The sequence below is a fragment of the Ctenocephalides felis genome, unplaced genomic scaffold (genome assembly GCF_003426905.1).
Source record: "Ctenocephalides felis isolate EL2017-DRISC unplaced genomic scaffold, ASM342690v1 CF-g0.4_SCAFFOLD_01886, whole genome shotgun sequence".
NCBI lineage: Eukaryota > Metazoa > Arthropoda > Insecta > Siphonaptera > Pulicidae > Ctenocephalides > Ctenocephalides felis.
In genome coordinates this window covers 122762213-122774100 of record NW_020538040.1, presented here as the reverse complement: position 1 = coordinate 122774100, position 11888 = coordinate 122762213, and the positions used below count along the sequence as shown (strand labels likewise).

The following is an 11888-nucleotide window of genomic DNA, read 5'->3' as shown; positions in this document are numbered from 1 at the left end:
AAATATTAAAACTAGCTGTAAGTGGAATTCTGTCTTAAGGCAATTAGGGCATTGTGCCTTAAGGCAAATTGCTGGAACTTCCCGTACCAAAAATTATTATTCTTTTTAAAAACGATTAACATTTTTGAAAAAATTTTACTTCGAAAAAGATTTTTGAGAAACTATAAATTTGACAAAAAATTACTTTTTTTTGAAAAACAAAAATTTTTTATTTGAAAAAAAAATTTTTTTTGAGAAAAAATTTTTTTTTTGAAAACAAAAATTTTTTTTGAAAAACAATGTTTTCTTTATTTTGACATATTTTGAAAATTCTGAACTTTTTTTCAAAGCAATCGCACTGCTTGAACTGCATAGAGACATGTCAAAGCTCGCAAGTGCCGCGCCGCCGTCTAACGCATAAGCATTGGTACGGAACTCATAGAAATGTAAAAAAAAATCATACTTATTGTAAAATCTCTATAAAATATCTGATAATTTGATGTGCATATGTCTAATGATTATTTTTAACCGCCGAATGGCATTTTTTTTTACTTTTTTCATTAGATCTCCGAAACCGCTTGACCTGCCTTCATGAAAATTTTATCAATTGTACATCTTGTCAATACAAGTAAAATGTTTTTTGAATTATTCAAATTGGACGCTCCGTTCTCTTAAAAACGGAGGTACAGTTTTCGGAACTTTTTGCCCCGTATCTTCGGAACGGCTAGACCTACCTGCGCCAAAAACTAATCAGCATGTCTCCTTATTAATACAAATCGAATGTTTTTTGAATTATTCAAATCGGTTGATCCGTGTTCCCGAAATCGTCGACGAAAATTTGTATCCGCACATACATACACACACGTACATACATACATACATACATACACACACACACACACACACACACACATACATCCATTTTTTCTAAGGTATGCCAAAATGTTCAGAAACCTCTGAAACGTAAAAATATATAAAAATTTTCATTTTCGATTTTTTTGCGATTACTATAACTTGCCCTACGGGAAGTTAAAAAATAATGATTAATCAAAATACAGACATGACACTAAAATGAGCCAACTATAGTTTTCTGGTAGCACGGATAAACCATTTAAAGCACTTCGTTCAAATAATTGCTGGATAAAAGAATTAGAAAACCTGGACAAATATATACACAAACGAAAAGACATTTGTAACTGTAGCTACAGAGTTTTATACTATACTCAGGGCCGGTCCTGGGGTTCTCAGCGCCCGCATGCAATTTTTTTTCTAGCGCCCTCCCCCCCAATAATTTTAACTGCTTTAACAGTTTATCATTAAAATTATAAAAATAAACACGTAATTTTTTAAATTATTTTTAATCATTTTATATTTAGTACATAAAATATTATATATAATGTAAAAGCGTATGAAATATTTTGATTTTAAATTTATATAGAAAATCGAGGCGATTCGCGGGTTGATCATAATCAAATATTTTTAAATTTTCAATTATTTCTAACATATGCCTAATATTAGTATTTGGGTTGTGAGAAAATCATGCTAAGAGAGCAAAAAAACTAACCTTTCATTTTTAAACATAACACTAGTATTTCATGTTGGATTTTCAAAATTTTATTTTAATTTATTTTTTTTATTATTTACAATATCCAAAATTGCATCGTAAACTTCTCCTTATTCATATCGTAAGAGCCGAATTGAATTTATTTTTACTTTCCCATCAGATTGTTGTTTTAAAGTTAAATTTTATTGTCCAAAGATCAGTAAAAAATGCAAAAAAATTACATATTTCTTAAACTATATTGAAACAAAAAAACTAACTATATTTGTATCTGTATCATTTCTGCATAGTTAATAATCAATTTTAGAGTATGAGCACCACAATGTATAAAAAAAGCTCAACGATTTTTGTTCTGAAGTGAAGTTTGCTTCCATTTTTCATATTTGCTCCAATTCCATAAACCTATAAGCACGCCTGCCTTCAAAATTCAAAGTTCATCATATGAGTAGCATTTGCAACAAAAACAAATGTTATAATTCAATTTTTCGAAATAAATAAGTCTTTTTCTAAGCACTGACTACCCATTTTATATTTTTGTCTATTATAATTTGTATCTATTTTTTAACAATTTCCGTTTCAACTAAATCAGCTAAATAATTCCCAATAATTAATTTAATCTTTCGCAGATTTGAACTTATGGGATTGAATAATAGATGATTTCTTTTTCAATTCCACGTTAACTTCAAACAAAAAAAAATAATAAGAGAACACAGAACAATAATTTACTAACTTGCGGATTTACTAACTTCTACTGCTATGACATTGCAAACTAAATATGCTTTTTGTATCTTAGTAACCATAGTTAAGTTAGATTATTTATTATAATCTATCAAGTTTTCTTGATTTTATATTTTAAAATATATATAATAAATTTTATTTCCGAATCTCGTTTTGGCGCCCCCTAAGGCGTGCGCCCGCATTTTTTGCATGCATTGCATTCAAGGTAGGACCGCCCCTGCAATACTAACACTATTTCAACATCATATTAAACACATAATATTAAAACAATAAAGAAGAGATCGACGAATCCGAAGTGGTAGGAACTATAAAGAAACTACAAAAAAACGACGAATCTTTGGAGGAGGCCTATACCCAATCCGGGGTTCTTGCCGACTAACTCTATACATCGCGTACTGTGTTTATATTATATAATACAACATGTTCTGTATATATGAGTTTATGTTAATTTAACAATTCCATGTAAAAAAAGTAAAAAGGCAGGAAATAAAAAGACTTATTTATTTATTTATAAAAGCTTACACGTGGTTGAAGTAAAAGGAACCAACTAAATCTTCATCACGGCAAAGGTGTAAACATTAAAAAATAGTAAATTATAGTTGAAAGTGGCACTTTGCAATGTGTAACATTTGACTTGATGAACTGAAATTGAGTTTTAGATATTTAGACAAAATTTTCAACTGTTTATTTCAATAATGCTGTTTTTGCTATCAATTAAATCTAAACATCTCTCAAACACATTTAAATTAATTGTAATAATAATGAATTGTTTTTTAAATCATTTAAATCGGACGCTTCGTTTTTTTTCAAAAACTGAATTACTATTTATGGCACTTTTGGCCCCGCATATTCAAAACAGCTGGACCAACTTTTGCCAAAAACTAATCAGCACGTCATTAATACGAATCGATTGTTCTTGGAATTATTCAAATACACACACGCACACACATGCATCCTATTTTTTCTAAGATATGTCAAAAGGTTCAGCAAACTTTGAAATGTAAAGATAAATAAAAAAAATATTTTGGATTTTTTGCGATTACTATGACTTATCCTACTAAGGAAATTTAAAAATAGAATCAAAATTTGCACTGCTCATTAATAAAATCTTTATAAAATATCTGATAATTTTATGTGCATATGTTTAATGATTATTTTCCTCAGCAAATTGCGTTTTTATGGATATCCAAAATCACTGAATCTGCTTTTCCAAAAATTTAATAAATTCTTTTTTCCGACAATAAAAGTGAAGTATTTATTAACTTCCCGTAGGGAAAGTTATAGTAATCGCAAAAAAATCGAAAATGAAAATTTTTGCATTTCTCGACGTTTCAAAGGTTTTTGAATATTTTGGCATACCTTAGAAAAAATGGATGTATGTGTGTGTGTGTATGTGTGTGTGTGTGTGTATGTGCGTGTGTGTATGTATGTGCGGATACAAATTTTCGTCGACGATTTCGGAAACACCGATTAACCGATTTCAATAATTCATAGAACATTCGATTCGTATTGATAAGGAGACGTGCTGATTAGTTTTTGGCGAAGGCAGGTCTAGCCGTTCCGAAGATACGGGGCAAAAAGTGCCGAAAACGGTAACTCAGTTTTTAAGAGAACGGAGCGTCCGATTTCAATAATTCAAAAAACATTTTAGTTGTATTGACAAGATGAAGAATTGATAAAATTTTCATGAAGGCAGGTCTAGCGGTTTCGGAGATCTAGTAAAAAAAGTAAAAAAAAATGCCATTTGGCGGTCAAAAATAATCATTAGACATATGCACATCAAATTATCAGATATTTTATAGAGATTTTAACAGTAAGTATAAATTTGGTTTACATTCCTATGGGTTCCGTACCAATGTTTACGCGTTAGACGGCGACGCGGCGCTTACGCGCTTTGATATTTCGTCTTTATGCAGTTAAAGCAGTACGATTGCTTTGAAAAAAAGTTTAGATCTTCCAAAATATGTCAAAATAAAAAAAAAAAAAATTTTTCAAAAAAAAAATCAAAAAAAATTTTTTTTTTTTTAAATTTTTTTTTCAAAAAAAGTAATTTTTTGTCCAATTTATAGTTTCTCAAAAATCTTATTTTTTCGAAGTAAATTTTTTTCAAAAATGTTAATCGTTTTTAAAAAAAATAATAATTTTTGGTACGGGAACTTCCAGCAATTTGCCTTAAGGCACGATGCCTTAATTGCCTTAAGACAGAATTCCACTTACAGCTAGTTATTCATTCAAATTGGCTGCGCTGTTCTCTCACAAACCGAATTGCTACTCAATTATTTTTGCATATTTTGTCCCGTATTTTCGAAACAGCTGGATCTATGCATGAAACTATTTAGTACAACCCATTGTTTTTTTAATTATTCAAATCAGTAAAGATTTGTAATGTATACCAAAACGTACAAAATACTTTGAAACGTTAACATGAATATATATTCGATATTTTGGTGTAAAGTACAGCTTACCGCATGGGATTGTAATAAATATATTCTCATTGAATATATTTGAATTTAATTTTATTAAATATTTAAAAAAATGAAAATAAATATTTTTTTATATTTTATATTGGATTCCCAATTTATTATACTTTTTTAAAATTTTGCGTAATTATACTTTGCGTATATTTTTAATTATTATAAATGAAAACTATTTTTAAAAATTGTGTCTGAGCTTCAATACATAAAAAATAAAATAATTAAACTATGGTAATTTAACTGATATTTTATATGATTTACTCTACTTTATTAACTATCAATACTAATAATACTACCAAATAAATTATTAATTGAACAACATTGCATTTTGCAACCCATTTTCCTTGTAAAATCGCCAGAGTCACTTGCAATATAACACGCATTCTTACTGAACTTTTTAGTAGAAATTTTAATATGCTTTGTTATGTTTATTCTTGCTTGTGAAAATTCAATAGAGTTACAATAAATAGATTCATTTTGAGTTTGTGTAATTAAATGTATTTTGTGTAATATAACAAAATTCAATTGAAACGACATACGTGGTAATATAAAATACCCAAGATCCGTAGATCAATGTGAAAGCCATTTGAGTTACTGAGCAGTCAGGAACATACTTGTGACTTTTTTTCCAAACCAAGCTGTTGAGAAAACGATTAGCAAAACCTCAAAGTGATTGCAAAATTATGAAATAACAATTTACCGATATTACGTATTGTTATTCCCATATTTTTTGGAAATAGCGCCCGAACCGATCGATTTGAATTGGTAAAATTTTTACATAAAAGTTGCCGAATATAAAATATGTAATCCAGATTTGGCAGTGGCAAACACCACACACATCGATATATGATGACATAAATCGCATTCACATTACATAATAGATATAAAATGGCACACTAATTTTTAAACTGTTATTGTTGCTATATCCAACATTTTATTGATGTTTATTTACATAACACAAAAAGTAGTATAACTCATTGATAAACTATGTTTAGCAATTATCATATTATAAACCTTATTTTATCTATTATATATTGTTCACATTTTCATACTTAGTTCTTAATGTACAAAAATTGTGTTAATAATTAAAATAATAGTATCCATTTATTTTATTCATTTAATCTATCAAAGCACCCAGCTTTTCATCATATGTAATAACGACATCTTTAAAATACATATTAGGCACAGTTAAAGCTTCCGTATGAATTTGTCTATCCAAGGGAAATCCGAGTGGTAGGTCGTCGACATATCGCGCCCCGGAGCCCACGCCGCAGCTATAATTCGCGTTGAATCCTTCAAATTGGGGCACGGTCGGCGGATTAAATTCAGAGATGAAAAACAAAAATTTGTACGCAAATCCATCCTCTGTGCCTTTGGGTAACAACAATCTTTCGGGAAAGCCGCAATGCGCTTCTGCATTATCGAAATTCCACGTAAAATTATCTTTGACAGCTTCTATCGTTTCCTTGTATAAATCTGCAATTGACATGCTGTCTTTTACAACGGTATTATAATTGCTGGATAATCGCGTTATAATATTTTCTCCTTCTTTTAATTTATATTTGAATACATCAGCTTGAAAGAATTTATCACGGAATTGTTCAAATTGATCAAGGCTATCAAAATTAGGCCCAATGAATACTCTTATAACAGCTTCGACAGATTTTTGGGATGTAACTGTAATATTGTATGTAAATGGCTTGCTTCTAAGTCGCTTTTGTAAAGCAGTTATAGCATAAGATTTTTTACTATAGATACTGTTAGTTATATCGTATCTATAAGTGTCAAAATAGGTGACAAGGTCGTCAAGATCCACATTTTGAATTTTAACTCCCAAAAAACCAAGATTGTTTATCGAATATATTGGTAGATGTGAATAAAAATGATTTAATATATTAAAAATTTTCTTGAATATTTGATAAGTTGCTGGATCTCGCAATTCCGTAAATGTGTAATCTAACTCGCTTGGATACGGGTATTCACCAACAGTCTCAAATGTGTTTACGAGAATGTGCTTTATTGTACTTACATATGTTTTAAAAAAAGTAACATTAACACTATCAGCATTGCCTTGGAATAAATTTCCGAGTTCATTGATTGCATTTGGATTTCTAAAGTCAATATTTTTACCATCTTTAGGCATTACAAAACCAGCGTCCAATGCCTTGCGAATTTGATGTTCATAATCTGTAGCAGTGGTTATATAATCATAAACATTAGATAAATTATTATAAGAATAGCCAACAGATCTATGCGGAAAGTCTAAACCATTATGATGACGCAAAGAAGAATGATACGCAATTGTCGATGTGAAATCTTCCAACAATTCAGGAACAAAATCCAAACCGTTCGACAATCTTTCCAATTCGTACCGTGCTAACAGTTGACGAATCGTGAATAAATACAGTTCTCCGCGTCGGTCTTTATGCAGAGAAAATTCATCGCCAGTCATCCAGGCGGGATAATCCAAATTAAAGTAATAAAAAAACTGATTCAAACCAACATCTTCAGTGTAATACGAGAGCTGTTGATCCTTGCCGGTGTTGATGTATGAACCCGAATATTTTACTGGTATGGTGACATCGTCCTTCAACTCACTCATTTGATAAAGTTGAGACATGAAGATTATATCAGAGTTAATGAAGTAATGTGGATAAACCTCAAACAACGGAGGCAATTCATTTCCCCGAAGATCTTCACGATGAACTAACGCTACCGAAAAAGCGTATACAAATACGCGGTCATTGAAGGTATTCCTGGCCCAGCACATGACTTGATATAAAGCTAACCAGTCTTTTGCGTTGTAGAACACTTTAAAAAGTGCTTTAGCTTCTTCGAGGTGTTTTTCATTATTTAAATCAAATACTTCACTTTTTTGAACTTGTCCGTTTCTAATAAAGTCCATAAGCTCTTGTAGGACCTTGGAATTCACATAACTATCCAAATGATCCTCAGGATTGTATAACAATCCCGCTACGTTATGAAGTTCGTGCGTATTATTTTGCAAAATATTTTGAAATAATTCAAATATTACCTTTTGTTTTAATACACCATTTTTACCAGGATATTGACTCTTTCCTGTTTTTGGCACAAAAAATCCATTACAACCAGATACAGTTAAAATGACACAAAGTAAAACTGTATATAATATTTTCGACATGATCTTCATTTGCGGCACACGCGACACTGCGAAACTGGCTTGTTAGTAATGTTATATATACGACGAATCGAGGTTAAATTCACAGGCACGCTCATATAATACATACATTTTTATTAATTATTTAATTATTCATGTACGTTTGTAATTTTATAAATTGTTCATAAGTAGGAACATCAAACTAAAAACCGCTATCCAGCGTTGTTATTCTATATAATGATGGCAGCTAAAATAAATTTGCTGTCTATTTGTTTATTAAAAATGCATATTGTGATTTTTTTAACATTTCACTATAATAATTTTGTAGCTAAGCTATGAATTTGTTTAATATATTTAGTAAATAAAGGAGAAAGTGATGAAAATGTTTCATTCGTTCGATTCTTATGAAATAGTAATAATCGTTATAAATATAAAGCAAAATAATTTTTTTGATGAACTGTCTTATGAATCTGCTACACTTGACCTTTTTGTGTATTAAAGAGTACGATCAATTTGAAATTATGTTTAACAATCGATGAAATATTAAACTAGACAAAATTAAAAAGATAATGAACATATAAATTTTAATAAAAATATTCAACCACTGGACACCAGGTGGCTCAGAGCGCAGGCTCAACAGTACGCTTCATATTCACAATAAACAATTTCAAATTTATACATAATTTTCATAACTATTTTTTAATATAAAAAATACAATATTTAAATTTTTTGTAACTTCAAAATTAACAACAGTTTTTATAATATAATATATTGTTTCACGAACTAATGAAACTGCTGCCTTAATTGAAGAATTTTTGATAATAATGGTAACTTAAGCGCTTATTATATAGATGACTGAGCTTATTAAACATTACTAAGAAAATACGAAGAACCAATTTTTTACAGTTTGAAATCTTTTTTTGCATTATGTAGAACATGATATACCGAGACAATATTAGAATACGATGTATTCATTGATGATATATATCATTGAATATATATATATATATATATATATATATATATATATATATATATAATATATATATATAATTAAATTCATGGTTCAGCAATATGTGTGCTGATGTTACTCGTATATATAATGAGTTTTACAAAATATAAAAGCAAAATGTGCTATAATAAATACTTGTTTTTTTGATCGATTTGAACAAAGAAACAATTTAAATATAAATTTGCGTTAGTATTCCGCCTTTGTTCTTAGTATTAATTCTACATATGTATTTCAATTTATGTATTCTGACCTATGATTTTTAAATACAGATTGATATAATCGCGCGCATCATGGCCGAAATGTCAATCATAAGAGACAAATTACATATAAAACAAAATCAACTTACACATGATATACAAATATTTCAAATAGAAGGCAAATTACTGGAACTTTTTGTACCAAAAATCATTTTTTTCAAAAAAGATTATTTTTTTTAACATTGACAAAATTAGATTTTTTAGAAATTTTAAATTAAAAAAAAAATAACTTTTTGAAAAAAATGTTTTCTTTATTTTGAAATATTTTTAAAATTTGAAAACTTTTTAAAGTAATCGTACAGCTTTAGCTGCATAAAGGTAAAATATCGAAGCGCGTAACCGCCGCGTTGCCGTCTATAGGACAAACGATGTTACGGAACCCATAAAAATGTAAACAAAATTTACACGTATCATTAAAATCTCCATAAAATATCTGATAATTTGATGTGCATAAACATTTTTTCCGCCAAATGGCATTTTTTTAACTTATTTTTATTGGAAGTCTATAACCGCTAGACCTGCCTTCTCAAAAATTTAATTAGTTCTTCGTCTTGTCATTACAAGTAACATCTTTGAATTATTAAAATCGGAAGCTCCGTTCTCTACCGTTTTTTGGCATTTTTTGCCCCGTATCTTCGGAACGGCTAGACCTGCTTTTGCCAAAAACTAATCAGCACGTCTCATTATCAACACGAATCGAATGTTTTTTAACTTTCAGAAGGAAAAGATTTTATGTTTTCTCGACGTTTCAAGCTATTTTGAATCGAATAAGACAAAATTTAGAAAAAGTATGTGTAAGTGTGTTTACAAATGCCCTCAACATTTTCGACAGTATGGAATAACCGATTTAAATAACTTAAAAAACATTCGATTTGTAATGATAAGGAGACGCGCTGATTAATTTTTGGCGAAGGCAGGTCTAGCTGTTCCGAAGATATGGGCCAAAAACGGTAACTCAGTTTTTAAGAGAACGGAGCGTCCGATTTTAATAATTCAAAAAACATTTTACTTGTATTGACAAAATGAACAACTTGTATAATTTCTGGTAAGGCAGGTGCAGCGGTTATAGACTCTCAATAAAAATTATTTAAAAAAGTGTCATTTGGCGATCAAAAATATTTATTGGACATAATATGATATCAGATAATTTATAGAGATATCAATATTGTGTACTCATTTTGTGTAATTTTTTTTTGGGTTCCGTACCAAGTATTCAAACAAATGTTCTCGACATTTTCGACAGTATGAAATAATCGATTCGTACTGGATCGCGAGGCGTTTTTGCAAAATTTGCCGTTTCGGAGGCATGGAGCGCAAATGGTGTAAAAACGGTTATGCAGTTTTTAAGAGAACGGAATATCCAATTAGATTAATTCAAAAAGCATTTTGCTTGAGTAGACGGTGTGCAAAAAATGCATTTACAGAAAATTTAATAATTTTGAAAATTTTCAAAAAAAATCAAAGTTTCAAAAAATTCAAATTTTCGAAACTTTTCATCATTTCAAAGAAAAACTAAAATTTGAAAAATTAAAAAAAAAGAGAATATTTCGATAATTTTTGTGAATATTCAAATTCGAAAAATTTTCAAACCTCTATAAAAATTTCAGAATTTTGAAAAAAATTATAAACTTTCAAAAAAAAAAAATCTAATTTAAAAAAAAAATAAACTCTTGTAAACGTACGCATAAGATATGTTCATTATATACGCTCGTCGCCCAATTTAAAAATCACTTATAAGTTTACAGTATTTAATAAATAATCTATTTGAAATTATTGATTATTTTCTTTCTTCGAATGTTTAATTACGATACAGAAAGTTCCAGTAATTTGCATTAAGGCACGATGCCATGCGCTCCACTAGTTTTAACTTATTTTTATTGAGAGTCCATAACCGCTGGACTTACATTCTCAAAAATTTAATCAGTTCTTCACATTGCTGGATTACCCCATAGGCCCGTGAAGCCCGGGCCTAGGGCGGCAAATTTTTCAGAATGTCAAAATTTTAAACTAATAGATAGATAAAGATAAAATGTCACGGCCATTCATTTTGAGGATAAATCCTGAACATTTTTTGTAAATTTAGAGATCATTTTCTATGAAATAGAACATAATACGTTTTCTAATCAAATTTATTATTCGTGGGTGCCGCATTGATAATTTCTTGGTGTATCATATTTAATACAATAATTATCAAACTGAAAAGCTTTTTTGAAGAAATATTGAAAATCTGTTCGTTTTTTGTAATTTTGTTAAGGTGAATCATATATATAAAACGCTTTAAAAATTGTTCGATGGTTTCTTATTTTATTTCCGGTATTAAATCAAGCCACGGCGAATTAACACAATATATTAATTGTTGTTTATTAATTTATTATGTTAAACTATATTTTTTGTTTGTATGTGATTTTTTTATTTAAATAAGCCTAAAAAATTGTAGGATAAATTCTTAACTAAAATATCTGACAATTTGTTATGCTTCCTCCAATTGGCATTTTTTTCAACTTTAAGAAGGCTAAGTTATAATAATCCCAAACAAATCGTAAATAAAATTGTTTATATATCTCTACGCTTCAATATCTCCTGAACATTTTGACATACCTTAGAAAAAATGAATGTATGCATGTGTTGACATTCGAATTATAATATCGGGAAGACGTGCTGATTAGTTTTTTGCAAAGACAGTTCCATCCATTTCGGAATAGGGGGCAAAGAGTTAAGAAAATGCCTAATA

At 29.2% G+C, this 11888-nt stretch overlaps 1 protein-coding gene across 1 annotated transcript; it reads right to left on the bottom strand.

Moving 5' to 3' along the window:
* Positions 1–645: 645 nt before the first annotated feature.
* On the bottom strand, positions 646–7912 carry LOC113375846 (hexamerin-1.1-like; the record flags this gene model as incomplete). Its single annotated transcript, XM_026615796.1, has 3 exons — positions 5887–7912; positions 5309–5415; positions 646–693 (listed from the first exon to the last, which is right to left on the bottom strand). Coding segments are annotated over exons 1-3 (2181 nt in total), but the record flags the coding sequence as incomplete, so codon positions are not given.
* Between the last annotated feature and the right edge of the window lie 3976 nt (positions 7913–11888).